This window comes from Morone saxatilis, unplaced genomic scaffold (genome assembly GCF_004916995.1).
Source record: "Morone saxatilis isolate NCDOM2014 unplaced genomic scaffold, NCSU_SB_2.0 Contig20, whole genome shotgun sequence".
Taxonomy (NCBI): domain Eukaryota; kingdom Metazoa; phylum Chordata; class Actinopteri; family Moronidae; genus Morone; species Morone saxatilis.
In genome coordinates, this window is record NW_023339763.1 from 1,674,663 (window position 1) to 1,690,560 (window position 15,898).

General features: G+C 41.5%; 1 protein-coding gene across 1 annotated transcript in view; it reads right to left on the reverse strand.

Annotated features, from left to right (window-relative positions):
* Positions 1–873: 873 nt before the first annotated feature.
* The window catches only part of usp28 (ubiquitin specific peptidase 28), a 21,077-nt gene continuing 6,052 nt past the window's right edge, over positions 874–15,898 (reverse strand). Inside the window, exons 6-26 of the mRNA XM_035666784.1 lie at positions 15,035–15,121; positions 14,725–14,862; positions 13,682–13,752; positions 13,512–13,588; positions 13,277–13,425; positions 13,063–13,190; positions 12,387–12,482; positions 12,118–12,297; positions 11,752–11,960; positions 11,043–11,113; positions 10,562–10,790; positions 9,680–10,006; positions 8,555–8,679; positions 7,284–7,556; positions 7,083–7,178; positions 6,074–6,252; positions 5,421–5,499; positions 4,900–4,953; positions 4,449–4,526; positions 3,303–3,501; positions 874–3,181 (exon numbers count right to left, since the gene is read on the reverse strand). Of these exons, the coding sequence (XP_035522677.1) occupies positions 3,006–3,181; positions 3,303–3,501; positions 4,449–4,526; positions 4,900–4,953; positions 5,421–5,499; positions 6,074–6,252; positions 7,083–7,178; positions 7,284–7,556; positions 8,555–8,679; positions 9,680–10,006; positions 10,562–10,790; positions 11,043–11,113; positions 11,752–11,960; positions 12,118–12,297; positions 12,387–12,482; positions 13,063–13,190; positions 13,277–13,425; positions 13,512–13,588; positions 13,682–13,752; positions 14,725–14,862; positions 15,035–15,121 (3,021 nt within the window). The 3' untranslated portion in view covers positions 874–3,005. The remainder of the gene's footprint in view (positions 3,182–3,302; positions 3,502–4,448; positions 4,527–4,899; positions 4,954–5,420; positions 5,500–6,073; positions 6,253–7,082; positions 7,179–7,283; positions 7,557–8,554; positions 8,680–9,679; positions 10,007–10,561; positions 10,791–11,042; positions 11,114–11,751; positions 11,961–12,117; positions 12,298–12,386; positions 12,483–13,062; positions 13,191–13,276; positions 13,426–13,511; positions 13,589–13,681; positions 13,753–14,724; positions 14,863–15,034; positions 15,122–15,898) is intronic.

Consider the following 15,898-nt stretch of genomic DNA (forward strand, 5'->3'; position numbering starts at 1 on the left):
GTGAAAGACGTCTCTGAAATTCCAAGGTTCGTAATTCATTTTCAACATATTTGAAGTTTTAGTATTTCTTAAACTCTCCAGTTAATTACTTCACACTATTGGGAGTCAACTGTCCAGCAGTAGTGTCCTGGCTCTTTAACCTGAAGCTTCTGCCAATCTACAGTGTATGTCACAGCTCACTCTCAGGTGGCGAGAATCGAACAAACTTTAGTGTAACTGCAGTCAAAACCCCTTTGCCCTTCCGGGGTCAAAACACCAGTAAGCGAAGCCTTGAAAGAGGAAAAAATCTGAGGCAGTGTCCACTGGCTTGATGCATCTGTCCACACTGACTCGCCTACAGAACTCTTGCTGCATAATTTTGGCAGGAAAGACCCAGAGCTCTTTCCATTGGACGTTTATCTCAGTCCCGAACTAGGACCTGTAATGGTTTGCAAAACGACATGACTATTGGTGATCCATTTCTCCAAGGTGATGTCACCCTTCTGATACAGAGCAATACGATCTTGTATCACCTGGATAGCTTTGTTCGTTATACACATAGAAATTCTAATTGAAACCCTGAATACTTTGCTTAACCACTGCAAAGTTGTTGGGAAGATAGATCTCTTTACCCTGAAGTACTGCTGAGTGCTTCATGCTTTCCAGAAACATGAGGTCCTTTCTGGACATTTCCTTCTCCTCCATATTCATTTCATACAAATTTCAGATATTTTTTCGAGTTTGAGCTGTTTGTTTTCTTTGACAAAATTAACAGAGAATATGAAGAAACTGAATATACTTGACGTATTTTCCTAAAGTCAATGGCAGAAATGGCAGTTAGAAGAGCTTACAAGCTCCACTACACAAATGAAGACAATAATGAAGGAGTACACAGAATATTTAAAATATTTATTGAGTATCATCACAGACTACAGGTGAAATAGCAGTGTAAAATCAGCAGCCAGAAATGGCTGTTAGCTCCATGTTGCTGGCCAGAAAATCCTGATTCAGACGATTAACTTGTGATACTGCGATGCATCTGGGACAACAAATAAAAAAGGACTTCATCTCTTGTTCTATGTCTTTCCTTTTTAAGGTTTTACATGTTTTCAAACGAAGAGAAAAGGCACATTTGTTGAGCAAGGTGCTGTCCAGCAGGGCAGTATCAAGTTTGAACTGACTAGTTCTGAGTGTGCAGCAGCCCTGCCATTAATATTTGTATGCATAATAGTACTGTAGATATCTTTCTTTCTAGCTTCACTTACATGTAAAATTTCCTACAGTGTTTTGGAAAAATACAAAGTAATATAAAACATATATTTAAAAAAGCTCATAAACATCATTTGTTACTGTGCAGTATATATCTAGTGTTTTTTTTTTCAGCCCTGTATAAAGGCCTTATTGTGCGTTCACACTGCTTAGCAACACAACAACAAATTGTACCAATCCAGTCACTTCCTGCAGAGTTGAGCGACAGTCCAATTGTTGCCAGTTTTTAAACTTAACACGTTTGCCGGCCAATAAAACACGTCCATGTGGAGTGCCAATCAGAGCGACTGTGATCTCCTGCTGATGACATCTTGTTTCGGTTCAGCAGGTTCAGCTTTCATGAATAACTGTTCGGCTGGTGAGAAGCTGGTTGCAGCTATATGAAGTGTTACAGTTCTTAGAGCCACTACGCAGTGCCACGACTGTCAGCAATGTGCTCTCTGGAGGGGCGAGCAAAAGGATGAATGTATGTTTTTAGAAGTTAACTGATATCTGGATACAGGGGGCTGCTACCTTTTTGCATAACCTGCTGCTTTTTTCGTGGGTTGCTGATGGTGGCGGTGGTGGGTGGGCAGGCAGAAGGCATACATGAAAGTTGCTGATGTATTTTCGTTCATTTAGATCAGTGTTTCGCATACTTTACACCTCGTTCCACCACAGAAAATATAAGGCTCTCCACGCACAACTATTGTGACCGACGATAAAATACAGCAGTGTGTAGACAGTTCACGCAGGAGGCAGGTTCATTCTTAATAATCCGAATAAAAAAGAGCTAGCATTTAAACTCTTCCACACAACTCTCATACACTGCCAGGTATACGAATAATGTATGCATGCACTATGTCAGTGGTTCCCAACCTTTTTCCTTAAAGGACCCCTTTTTATCATTTAGTTAACTGATTAAGTAACATATTTTATGGATAATTCATATTATATTCAAAACTGTGCAATGAACTTTTGCGTAAAACAAGGGATTTGGATGAATTTTGAGCAGACTATTTCCTGCACTTTTTATGCAATTCTGTGTCTGCACGATGTATTTTGGATTATTTTTAACAATCATACAGACTTAATGGGCTTCTTTGCTGGCACTTGGCCATTGTTTTATTAGACAATTTACTTTACATCTAGTTTTCTTTACAGAAGTGAACCAAAGACTAAGATATAGGCCTACTGTGTAAAAAACTGTAGTATTTTTTTAAGTTTTCTTATACCCCTTATCTAAGAAGGCCTTGCAACCCCCCCATGCACCTCCAGGTTGGGAACCACTGTGCTATGTGCAAGAACGTGAATATATAGTTTTAATATGGCTGATATTAAAACAAAATATTACAGGAAATGCAAAACTTATTTTAAATAAAATTTCAGTAATCTCATAGTATTTTCATTAGACATTTTGTAATATTTTGATAGAATCATATGAATTTACTTTATTTAAAAATATATATTTTCGAGATTCCTCCGCGTACCACAAGAGGGAGCTTGCGTACCACCAGTGGTACGTGTACCACAGTTTGAGAACCAGTGGTTTACTGAGTTTTGAAGTGGTGCCCCATTCTCTATCTAGTGCTTACAGCGTTCTATGGTAAAACATCAAAATGATATGCATGTGCAATGTTAAAACCAGCAGATGAAATGAAATACATAATCTGTCTCAACCCCGCAGTCGGTCGGCACACAACCATCCATCGGCCAATGTTGCTCGCAGGTTCGGACGCGTGGTTCAGGGAGGTCGTCGGGGGGTTTCGTTCAGGGCTTTACTTAACGCTGACTATCGAGGTGTTGTGGATGGACTCCATGACGGCGGCCAGGCGACTGCACAGGTCGTGGGCCTGGTTGACGTGGACTTTGGGAGGGTCTTTGAGGACTACTGTCTCAGCTGAACCGTCCAGAACTCTGGGCAGAAACTCACCCAGCTTCACCTGCAATGAGTCTGAAAACAGGGAGAAAAGCAGGGTTTATTTTAGCATAGTATAGTTTACAGATTGTTAGCATCAGTGTAGGACGTGGACTGATTGAGGACGTCGTTATAAAATGTGCTGATGTGTTCTCACCATCCATGTCCTGGCCCAGGCAGCAGCACCAGTGGCTGCGGATGCTCTCCATGGCTACCCGGTCTTCCTGGGATAGAGCCGAGTCCCGGCTCATCAGGTGAAGGCAGGGGATGACGGCCTCGTCCATGATGGCGACCCCTTCCTCCACATTGGTCTCCTCGCCGCTGCAAAACAGCCGCGATGCGCTCTCATTCAGTGCCTGCATGTTGGGAGGAGGGTAGACAGCAACAGTTATTATTCTGTAGATTAGTTATAAGCACAATGTTAATGCATACAAATCTTAATCATATCCGCTCCTCATATTGAGTAGCTATGATGGTTACGTGTTGGTTATTTTAAGAATAGTGAGAGTCCTGGAGTACACCTGTACATCACAGCAGCAAGGTGAGGAGTTAAAAGTCACCGAAAAAGGTTTGTTTTAAAGGTTGTTAAATGAATCTGACATATACAGAGTCCGCAGTCTTTTAATCCTATGAAATGAGCTTCATCAGCAGATGGAGTTGCTTTGTTTTCATGGAATTGGAAAGTTTTTTTTAAGTGGTTATGAAACAGTCTTAATGTAATGCTGATGCCTTCATATGATCCACATAAACTAACAAGATCATCAGAAAGTAGATTGGCCGTTTCTATATAGTTAATCTTAATCACTGGGTCGGCCGTAGAAACACTACCGGTTATGTCCACAGGGGCAGCCAGAATCAAAAAGACATCTTTATGTTATATATATGAGGCTGAAGTTCATGAGATAGAAAGCAGAGCAATGATTAAGAAACCCACTTATACGTACTGTTTAGAAATTCCAAACAAACAAAAAGCATCGTATTGCCACATATGTTTAATATTAAATTATTGAGGCGTAATTAGACCTAAGCTTGTTCAATTAGTGCTTCTGTTTTGGTTCAGCAATTTGGCCAGAAGCCAAAAATTTGAGCGCTATTGGCCAAACTGTCACAGAAATGGATGGGGACTGACAGTTCCAGGGATGAGTCTCTGGCAGCAATAAATATCAGATTTTAAAGTCAGACTGCCATGAAGCTGCATTTTAATACTGTACTTTAAAAACGTGTCCATTGTTTATTCTAACCGTTTTATGTACGTACATGCTCTCATGCTTACATTAACAACAGCACTGGACTGCCGTATCACAGTGAGGCACTCCGCTGTAACTGCAATAAGAACTGTCCACGCCACGTTTCTCCCGTTTTCAGCAGGGTGGTGTTGGTCCTCGTACGCGTGGTGACCGGTAGATCAAGTGCCTCCCGCATCCTGTAACACGCACACACACACACAAGAAACACACACACAAACAACACAAAACAAGGCAACGATGTGTAAAATCCCTACATAAATGCTGTCTATTTTTGTCTAGAAATCATAAAAACTAAAAACTATTCACAAAGGCTTTCTAAGCTGTAAATGTAAGGGAAGATATTCATTTTGGATTATTTGTAATCTTTAATGCATCACAGATTTTACTTATTTGTGTAATTTGTGTATTTACAGATCACCCATGAAGGCTGATTTTCTGAAAGCATTGTGCTGGTCGGGTAGTGGTGGCGTGACGTTGGATACGTTATATCCGTTTGGAGTGCGCAACCGTCAGCATGTACACAACACGGTCTGTAACAGGCCTGTAGTCATCATGCCACTGCTGTCAAGAGCACACGGGTCAACCAACAATCAACAAACAATAACAACAATATGCTGTTTTAAACGTCTGGCTCACCTGTAGAGTGCTGCTGTTATCCAGCTGGAAATTACAAGGAAATTACACTTTTTAACATAACATGTGAAAGAATCAATTAAGCAAGGTAGTACAAAGTAAACAACCATACTTTGGTGTTTCATTTTAACCTCTTTACTTTCATTAAACTTGTCCATTTTTCTTTTTTACAAAATGAACCAAAACACACAAGAGGAAGATCTCCAAACCTCTCTCAACTAAAAATACATCTGGAGGATGCTGAATGTAAACTCCCCTGAGGCAAATTGTAATTTTGAGCTATATAAATAAATATTTGCAGAGACAGATTTCCTGGTAAATGATTACAAAGATGGGAGAGAACCCCAGAGAACAGTGTATGCCAGAAAATAGATAAATTGTCTGTTAGACAGTACCAAGTACTCATCCATATCCATGTCCTCTGGCTTGATGAGGCGCAGCTTGGATCGGGCTTCCCTCATGATACTGATGGCCCTGAGTGTACAGAAAGATCATGTCAGTGCTGTTTACTTGACGGGGACACCAGCCTGCAGGTCTCTACTCTGGACACTAGATGGCCTCATAATCATTCTATAGGTTGACTGTACTTTACAGTTCTGCTGCTCTGACTAAAGGCTTCCTTCCAACCATGTTTTACTTTAGTTAATCACTTAATGCTGCTATGTGTACATGTACCCATCAGACAGAAACCTCTCGAACATTATCTGTTTTCTTTTCTTTTTTAAAATATATTTTTTGCCTTTATTTAATAGGACAGCTTAAAAACAGACTGGAAAGGAGGAGGCAGATAGAGGGAGAGGGGATGAAATGCAGCTAAAGGCCACAGGTTGGAGTCGAACCTATGACCGCCGAAGTAAAGCCTCTGTACATGGGGCTCTAAAAGCCTCCTAACTTGTTTTAATAGAATATGGCCAACATAGATTTCTCCTTGATCTCTATTTTCCTTCATAGTGTCATTTTCATCCTAGATTATGACAAAAGCTTTATTCCTATTTCCGTAAGTGTTTACATCTTGATCCAATGTAACAGACTATGTGTGTGTGCGTACCTCTCATCGAAGCTCAGGTTGCGGTCCGTAAACTGCTCCAGCAGCGTCCTCTCAATTATGCGATTGGGAGCCTTGTTCTGGAAGAAGTAGACCAGAGAGTGCTGCAGACGAGCGTCCTCCTGCAGGGTGGTCTCCTCCTTGGAGAGCTCATACAGGCGGGAATACTCCTCATGGAAGGCCTGCAGGAACAGTGGGCAGTTTATCTCAGTTTTAATTATATTTAAACGTACTGCAAGGAGTTTTTAACTGGTTATGAAACAGTCTCAGTTTAATAGTAATGCCTCTGTATGACATACACATAATTAGTTATTCTTAATGCCTGCCACTGGGTCGGGTTCCCCTTGAAATCAATGAAACCAGGCGGTAGAAACGCTACCATTTTTGTCCACAGGGGCCGCCAGAATCAACACAAAAGGAAAGTTCCTTGTAGTGGCTTTAAATCTGCCAGTATGATCATAGTTGATAGACATAGACAGGCTAGCATGCTTCATTTATAATGCATTACTAAAGCTGAAAATCTGAGTAAGTAAAATATTTGACTTTTGGCTTCAAGTATCAAACAAAAGTTTCAAGCTGATTTTTTAATGTCTATACTTGCAATATTTTCTGTGTCGTCATTTAAATTCAGGCATTATGAGCCAAAAAAAAATAAAAACACACTCTTTTTGATATTGCCTTTGACTTACATTCTTTGTCTTACATTTGAAACAGAATGTTAAAAATTCTGATATTTATCAAATAGGAGCCTTTTGATCCATGTGTGATTAACACTGTTGAGAAAATGTAAATGTTACATGCAGATAAATGAAGGAAGTAAGTCAGCAGGATCCCTTAAAACATCTGAATTTGAAGAGGTTGAACTATTCAAAACTGTAGCTAGAGAACGGGTTGCTCCTATGAAGGATGCAGTTTCATATAGCACTGTAAATATTTTATGCTACGTAGTATTTTGTGCACTGTGGTGTTGATGTGAGACGTGAGGACCTTCGACATCCCTCAGAGGTCGTACCTTGATGAGGCCAGCCTCAGGGCCCTCCTTATCAAACACTTGTCTGGCCTTGGCTATGGCCAGAATGACGCCCTGCATAGCTGGAGTCAGCATCATCTGAGTAAAAGAGAGTGATTATAACATCAACTGGGCAGCAAACTGACAACCACTTTAAAAAAGAGTGGTATGAGCTACTGAATTCACATTACGACACGTACTTACCTCTTCATTGTATCCATCAGCATCAGCTCTCACCATGATCCTACCCACGTTCGGGATCTCCACTTCCGAGACCTCGTTCTCAGTCTGTCGCTGTCTGGCCGGGACCACCCGCCGCTGCTCCTCATCCTCCTGCTTGGCTTCGTGTTCAGGAGCCTCTCCGGATGCCTCTGGCTCACCTTCAGCTTGAGGGCCGAGGCCTGCCACCTGTGCGTCGTCGTCCTCCTTCGCCCTGACGTCAGATGGCTCCTGGTCACCGAGCTCTGCTTCAGGGGCCTGACAGAGGAAAGGTTTGACAAGATGCACATTAGTATGCCTTCAATCCATCCATTATCTGTATCCACTTGTCCTGTTTAGGGCTTTCAGGGCCTTGTACGTATTCTAGCACACTTTTTTTTTTCTCTCACCCTCTGATCAGCGAGTCATTCATGCACTAATATCATCCAGGCTGAACCACTGTAACTCTGTCTACCTAACATTTACAACTAATACAAACACTGCTGCCCCGTTATCCACAAGGTCCATGAAACGAGACTTCAAAATCCTTCTCTACAAATCCACTACCTCGCCCCTACATATATCTCAGAAGGTCTCACCCTCTTCCTTGGGTTTTATATTGTTTATCTTGTTTTCCATTTTAATGCCTTTATGCTAGCACGTGTCTTCGTGAAGCTAGTTTTTTGAAGTGCTAGATGAATAGAATTATAAAACTTGTATAGTGCGCCTCCATGTAGAAATCCACCTGCTCTAATCTACACATAAACACCTGCACAGGGAAGTGAATATATTTGGAGGGTAAACAAATTAGCGTGAAATTTAAAATGGCTGCTTGTATCCAGTGAAAGGTTGGGTATGCAAGTGGGTCAGCAGAAAGGCTGCAGCTAATTTAGAAATACACTTAACTAAGTTAACAGTTTCCTTAATGCCATCTAATAGAACAACCTACAATAACTCTCATATTTATGAAGCTGATTCACCTCAGTCACTGTAGTTTGGACTGCGTTGGTGTTTCTAATATTCTGACCAAAACAGCTGAAAATAATAAAAAATGCTATGATATGCCTCCGAACAAGCTACCGACTGTCAAACAAGTCAGCTGACCTTTACTCTATCTGTACATTACTGCTCTCCATCGCTATGCTAAGTGGTGAAATGGGATCCTTGACCCAGATGTACACACTTTATTTTTGTGGGCTAGAATTTCTGACCTATATTCTACAGTGGAGGTGAACCAGGGTGGGGGTGGGCGTACAGGGTGTCATGGACTTTCCCACCTGAATCTGATCCTTCTCAGCTGAGGTGGAGCTCTGGCTGGGAACCAGGGTGTCAGTGACTGCTGCACTGCTGCCCTCGTCTGGCTGGCAGCCAGGGCTCTGTGGTGGTGGGGTCAACTCTGAATCTGAAGGGAAGAGAGCGGACACACACGACTGTAAATGAAAAGCACTGTTGGTTAGTAACCTTTACTTGCAGGATATATAACTCTAACTCTCCCGTCATATAAATCTTATCAGCCTAACAGAGGTCTGGAGAAATTCAATCACAAGTGTTGCCTAGACAGAGACGAAGATAGCAGGCTCTGACCATTTGGTATTTTCTTGACCTTGAAATTTGCTTTACCCGTCTTGTTGTGATGGTAAATATATTATTTGTTTATTATTTTCTTTTACATATTTATAATGCTGCACATTAGAATATTACCAGTGGCCTGTTATGTACACGCAGGTTATTAATATGGACTAGTATTTTCATCACACTCCTCTTTATTAAATGGGGGCAATGGGGAACTCGGCAAACTTGATTAGAAGGAATCTAACCATATTTTGTGGTTTATATGTTGGGAAACCTCACTTCATCTAAACAGACTGTGTGTAAATTGCGTCGGTTCTTCTTGGCTTATTTAACTGCGGCGTATTTCCATGTCTCTAATTTGTAAATGTTGAGCTTCTTAATTTGGTCGGACTGTGGGTGATAGCCTCTTGGCTTTTGTTTCCTGTTTGCCGTCCAGGTCGGCTGGAACTAATTTGATTTAATATATGTTGATATACACAATAATAAGAGTCTCTAATTTTTATTAAAGTAATAGAGAGGCGAAGGGAGTGATTTTCTGTTAATTTCTGTAGTTTTCAGCCATTTTAGGCAGTCAGCAAATCATCCTTCGGGTATACAAGAGAAAGAAACAGTTCTCTATATTCAGGCAAAGATGCACACAGATGCTAAAAGCCCCTTTTGGATAACCACACATCTTATCATGGATTATTCATCCTATACCATGTAAAGAGAGGACAATAATGCTTCCTAATCTGCAGACTGCATATTTTGAGGTCCCCAAAAAGTTGTTGTTTAAAATCCATGCTACTGTATTAGAATTACAATGGCTATTTACAGTCACTACTACAGACCTTCTCTGGGGTCAGGCTCCGGATCCTTCTCTGCCTCTGTGTCTGGTTGTGGCTCTGAAGAAGCCCCCTGGTCTAGCTCTTCAGTGGATGGTCCCGACTGGGGCGCCGGCTCAACCTCTGTTTGGTGTGCATCGTCTGGACTGGGGTTCGGGGGCTCTGCAGAGGCTGTGGACTCTCCCTGTGGGGTAGCGGCCTGGCAGAACTGCTCCTCCCATTCGCTGAGCTCTTGCTGGAACCAGCGGTTATCCTCATGGACATAGCGTCTGAGGATGGATGGCAGGGAGTCCATGCCGTGCAGCACCTGGCCGGTCTCATCGTCTGTGTCGTCTGTGTGGATATGGGGTAGAGTCAGTTAGTAGACTTACATTATAAAACAGACTTATTGAAGAATATTGCCCATTAAAAGTACTAAATATACCACTGTACTGTAAATATTTAATTAATATTTAATACAAAAGCAGACTGTACTTTTTACTGTTCTAGTTTCTAACATTGTGGAATAATAATTATACATTAACACACTACATTAAAAAACTGAAAATATTCATTTATAGACTGGAATCTCTTTAATTTAAAACCACTCTTTGTTCCCCAAACCAGTTCTTTATTTTATGTATACTACTTTTATGTAGCCTCTAAAGATCCTTGACAAAAATGGGTGGTTTATGTTGGGAAAGGTGGAGTGGAAGAGGTTAACATCAGAATGGCTGTACCAAAACATGGATATCTATACAGACAGATATCGTCTCAGGGTTCCTCACTCTTTTTAAGAAATCATCTTCTGCTGTACTCAAATAATCAGATATTCCCTCTAGCATTATTCAAGGTTATGGTAATCTGATCAAATCAAATAGAATACCTGAAAAACACAAAGAGACATACCTGTAATGAGGGTTGGTAGCCTGTCATCAATGTACATGAGGCAGTAGGCACTGGCGTTGGTCATGCCTCCAAATGAGTCTCGCTCCAGCTCCTCCCATGATGACTCTGTGATGCTTACATCGTTGTACTTCATCCAGCGCTGGTTGGCATGGTCGTAGATGTAGGCCCAGTAATGACCTGCTGATGCCTGGCCTTCATGGACGAGCACTGCGTGGAGTCTGTAGGGGACCTACACACAAGCAGAGAGAGAGGCAGCGCTGAACAAACACTGTATAAAATACTGAAGGCCCACAATATTTGGATCCAGTATCTGAGATGTGGCCGTTAAGCTATAAATTCACTGCAGTGTAACATTCATCTGATCTGTTGTTAATGTATTCTGCTGCCACGAAGATCAATTAATACACTTTCTGCAGCCGTAGATGTAAAACATGATTAAATCGCTGTTTGTCAGAGAGAATCGGGTGAGTGTGATTCTTACCTGGCAGAGAGTATTGTCGGAGTACATGCCCTCGAGTGTCTGACTGAGCCTGTCAATGCTGGCCTTTAGCTCTGGCAAACAAAAAAACAACAAGATTATTTCCCCCATTCTGGGAATGTTTGGGAGAGTAGGGTGAATATCTCCAGCTAGTATTCGAGTCACAGGAGTATGATTCAACTTGACAATTCACATGCATTACATTCTGGGACAGTCATGAGTTAGTCAGCTGAGAGACGTAGATATATCGGGCTATATATATATATAGAGCTCTGAGGTTCTTTCTGCATCTGCACCAGTTATTCATATTGGTATACCAGATATTTTGGTGCAACCAAGAGGAAGAAGAAGTGCAACAATGCCAATTTCTAGTGCCAAGATTGAGCACTTTCGTACTAATCTGTCAGCAGTTTTTGTTGCATGTAAACTGACTTAAACCTTAGAATTAACTTAAAGCTTCTCTAATCACTATTTATTGAAATGAATGCAGCATTTGAGCATCTTCCAAATCATTGTGTTGGTTCACTTTCACCACAGACAGACAAAATGGACTAACTAGAGAACATAGTGGACCATTTAGCAGCTAAACAGACCAAAAAACAAAGCCCATAATGCTAAGCTCAATCAACACTTGTGTAGTCTTGGAAACAAAGCAAACTGATTATCTGACTATATGATAACTGTTAGTGGATATACTGTATTATGAGCGTACCATTTATGTCATTCTCTACTTCAGTCCTCCAACGCTGCAGGCAGGTCTTAACAAAGTGCAGCTCTTCTTCAGTGATGCTGTGCGGGGCTGGGTGTGGTGGGCAGTCAATCGGGAGTCTGCACTGAGTGAAGGGTTTGTATATGGGGGTCCGCTGGCAACTGGAAACACCGGCAACCAGGCCCTCCGGTGAATCTGTGTCTCCAGTTTCACTGAGGGAAGCAAGAAAGGCATCAAAGACAAGTTGGGGTTTATATTAATTAGAGAGAAGTAGATAATTTATGGAGTTAAGGATCCAGGCTATAGGACCTATTTAAATAAAATATGCTCTTGTCTTTGTACAGTTCTCTAGTCATCTGTGTACTCAACCTGTTGTCTTTGGAGGTAGGGTCACTGAGGGGGTGGCTTGCAGGAGTCGGTGAGGGTGAAGTTGGTCTCAGATCTTCCGCTGGGGAAACACTTGTAGGCTTGGTGGTAGCGAACTCCAGCACAAACTGCAGCATGTCAGCCAGAGGATACTTGGTAGGTCCTGAGCCATAGTTTTTGTAGCTGCGGATAAAGACAGGACCCAGTAAGCACAAGATCTGTTCTCATAAAGTGGAGAAGTTTTCTGTTCTCAGCTTTAACAGGTAACTTACCACTCAAGTTTCTGTTGAAGGGCTGCGAGTTGCTCCTTGAGTTTCTTCACTTCTCCTCTCCTCTCATGGGTCTGTTCTATGTTTTTGTGAAGATATCTGTTCACAGAAGAATCACACAATCCACAACATTGATCAGTGTAATTCAACAAATATCTCCTCATGGTCCTCTAGCTTTCCGCTTAAATGGGAAACAAACAAAGTGGATCGGAACAAGCCACACAACTTCAACCTAATATTCAGGCCGTAGCAACCAGGATTTGTGTGTCAGATAACATTAAAAGACTCTCCCACTGACATACAGTTTACTTTCCAGTTTGTCTAGATATGCTGTTGTGGTGTTAGCTATAGCAGCAGGAGAGGATTGAGTATTGCTGTCTGGAGCTGGCGTGCTGGCTCGGGGAAACTGTCTCTCTCTCTCATGCAGCAGCAACTTCAGCGACAGTTTGTTGACCCACAACGTGTCTACATTATTCGCTGTGTCGTTGTTCACACTACATCATGGTATTTGTCATGGTATTGGATTTCTCCAGAATCTTTAAATAGACATGTAACAGCCAGATGGCATACGTTAGAGAGACAATTCTGCTGAAAGTGCAGCCTATGTGTCCTTTAAAGTTATCCCCGTGCCCGCTGTAGACATTTCTTTTTCCCGTGTTGGAACAAGTCAAAGTCTCACCTGTCCATATAAACAATTTGTGGGAACTCCAGTTTCTTGTGTATCTTTTCAGGGCGACCGAGCTGGGTGTTGAATTCAAATCTAGACAGTTCAAATGTCAAGACTGGTGGCAACTTTTTGAACCATCTCTGCAAAGAAGATATAAAAATATGAAACACTGAAAATGCAGCATACATAGAAATCCTATTGTTAGTGAGTTGATGTAATTGCTCACCTCGCGACCAGATGTGACGCTGTGATCTGAATGTAGTGACTCAATCTCCTTCTCAACCATAGCTCCTTCTAGACATTCGTCCAGGTTGTTAAAGCCGTTGACTTGCAGGGGGTACTGGCCAAACTGCTCGATATTACACAAAGTCTTACCTAAGCAGAGTCACATAGAAGTGAGTGATTGAGAAGAGAATTCATACGGATTGTCAGCATTACAGAAGCTCATATAAAACTCATACCCTCGTGTCTTCTTTCTGTCACAAAGGTACCGTAGAAAAGCTGGACCATGGGGTTTTGTTGTTTGTCTTCTGCGTTACTGGAAGTAAAACATGTAATTGTAAAAGCATGCAAACAAAGAGAGAAGAGGAATATAACATGTGGATGTGAATGAGATAAACATTTAGCTTACCTTCCATTGGCAGCAAGCTGAAATGCATCCTCTAGCCAGTCAAGAAGTTTGTGGGAAAACTCACTGACATCCTGAAATGAAGAAAAATTTACAAAGTGTATAGTTGGAAGTGTTAAATAGTAAAGGATGGAGTTAAGGTCAAAGAATTAATTAACAAGAGTTTATTGACCTTGGAAACAGTAGAAAATCTTAACGAAAAGTCAATATTTTCTAAAGGTTTCAACCTCAACTCACACTCGTCCTCGGTGGATGGAGTTTGCTCAGTTGTCATAGAGATCAGGTGTATAACCACCTCTTATCACATGACCACAGTTCCATAATAAGGTCACATGATGACAGCTGAGTTACAGTATCTCTATGAAAACTGAGAAAACTCCATCCACTGATGAAGACCCTGACTCTATGGCAAACCCTCTTCTCTTCACACTTGGTGCATATTTCAGTTCATGTGCAATCTCTCGCTCTCTCTTTATCCTCCCAAAACACAAATGAAAGTCTCACAACCTTGTTAGAAAGTAAGCAAGGCAGAAAAGGGAGAAAGACAAAGTAAAAATATATATAGATGAAACACACAGGTAGCATCCATACAACAGATTTAAAGGTTCCCCCCTTTTCTAAGAAATCGTTTTCCAGGAGCTTTCCAGGGAGTTTTTCTTCACAATACAGGACAGCGCTCACTTTGTGTTAGCTCGCTTTAGTGGTGCGCTTGGCTGTTCTCATCACAGCTGATTTTTCCACTTTCTGAATTACTTTTTCCCTCATCCTGTATAGTATGCCTTCAATGTACTCCAAGACTAATTGCAGATATCAAGCATGTTTGATATGAGAGGATTCTCTCTCCAGAGGTGACACCTCACAGATGGTGAGGATAAACTTCTTGAGCTGCATCATCTCGTTTTCAACGGGTCGCTTTTTGTTCGTTTCTCTTCCATGAATCTGTGTATGTTCTTGTTTTTATTCTACAAAGATCTCATGAGATGCTGAGATTCTCGCTTGACCCTCTGACAGCCTCATTAACAAACAAAAAAAGTGTTACAGTGTACCTGTTGGGCCTCGCTCGTCCTGAAGGCGTCTCGCAGTAACTCCACCGCAGCGGACGGATCCACAAACCTGCGAGTGGAGCCGACCATGAGGGCAAACAGACAGCGCAGCTCCTGCATGAAAGCTATGTTCCTCTTGTCCTGTTAACACAGAATCAGGGTCAGACCTCATCCCCTTTACACCGTCACATAGTGGTTTTGTTTATATTAACAGAAAATCCCCACAGCTTGTATCTCCTTCATATGTCAGTGGCAGAGTGACCCGCTGTTTTCTGTAAAATGCTTGTAGGTGCTGGTGACAGTATTTACTCACAGAGTGGCTCTTACACTTCTCCAGTAATCGCTCGGACAGATGGTAGTTGAGAACCAGCCTCCTGAACACGGGCAGGTGGAACAGTGACTGCAACAAGACAACAAAACAAGTGTCATCAGTGCAGCCTTACAGTGGAGGTCAGATGTGGGTGATTACAAGCTGATTACAGTGGTCATGTACCATAGTGGTATATGCAAAATACCATATGTTCCATTGCTGCCAGTAATATTTGGCTTGTTAGCATTTCCAGCTGTCCTACTTCCACTTTACATTCATATGTTTCACCATGTACCACATGGGTATCTCAAGAGACTAATGTTACAATAAAATGGCAATAACTAATTAATGAGTTTTTGGATTCAATGACACATGTAGTTTGTGGGCCCTCCTGCAAGTCCCAGAGCCTCTTAAGATGCTCCCGGGAAGCACTGGACTTTATCGTCTTAGCTTTCAGATGGTTTTGGGAAATGGAGCGGTTAAAATGAAGCTTGTGCCTCAGAGAGAAATGTATATGCATATTTCTGTCTATTTATCTATTTATTAACTGGCTCCAAGCACTAATACAATAAAATATTTAGTTCACATTTAGGGATATGACATCGGAGATAAAAGTTAAACATTTTTTTTTAACTCTTTTTAATAAATACATTTCCAGGACATTTTCCAGGAGTTTTCTTGACAATTCAGGACAGCACTTGCTCACAAACAGTCATATAATTTATCGGCAGGTCTAGTATTGACAGATTTAACCTCATACCTCATTCAGAATCTGAAATCAGAAATACTTTATTGATCCCCAGGGGAAATTAGTTTGTTCTAGCTGCTCAAGGTGCTCACGCGACATTAAAAACAGAAATAATAATT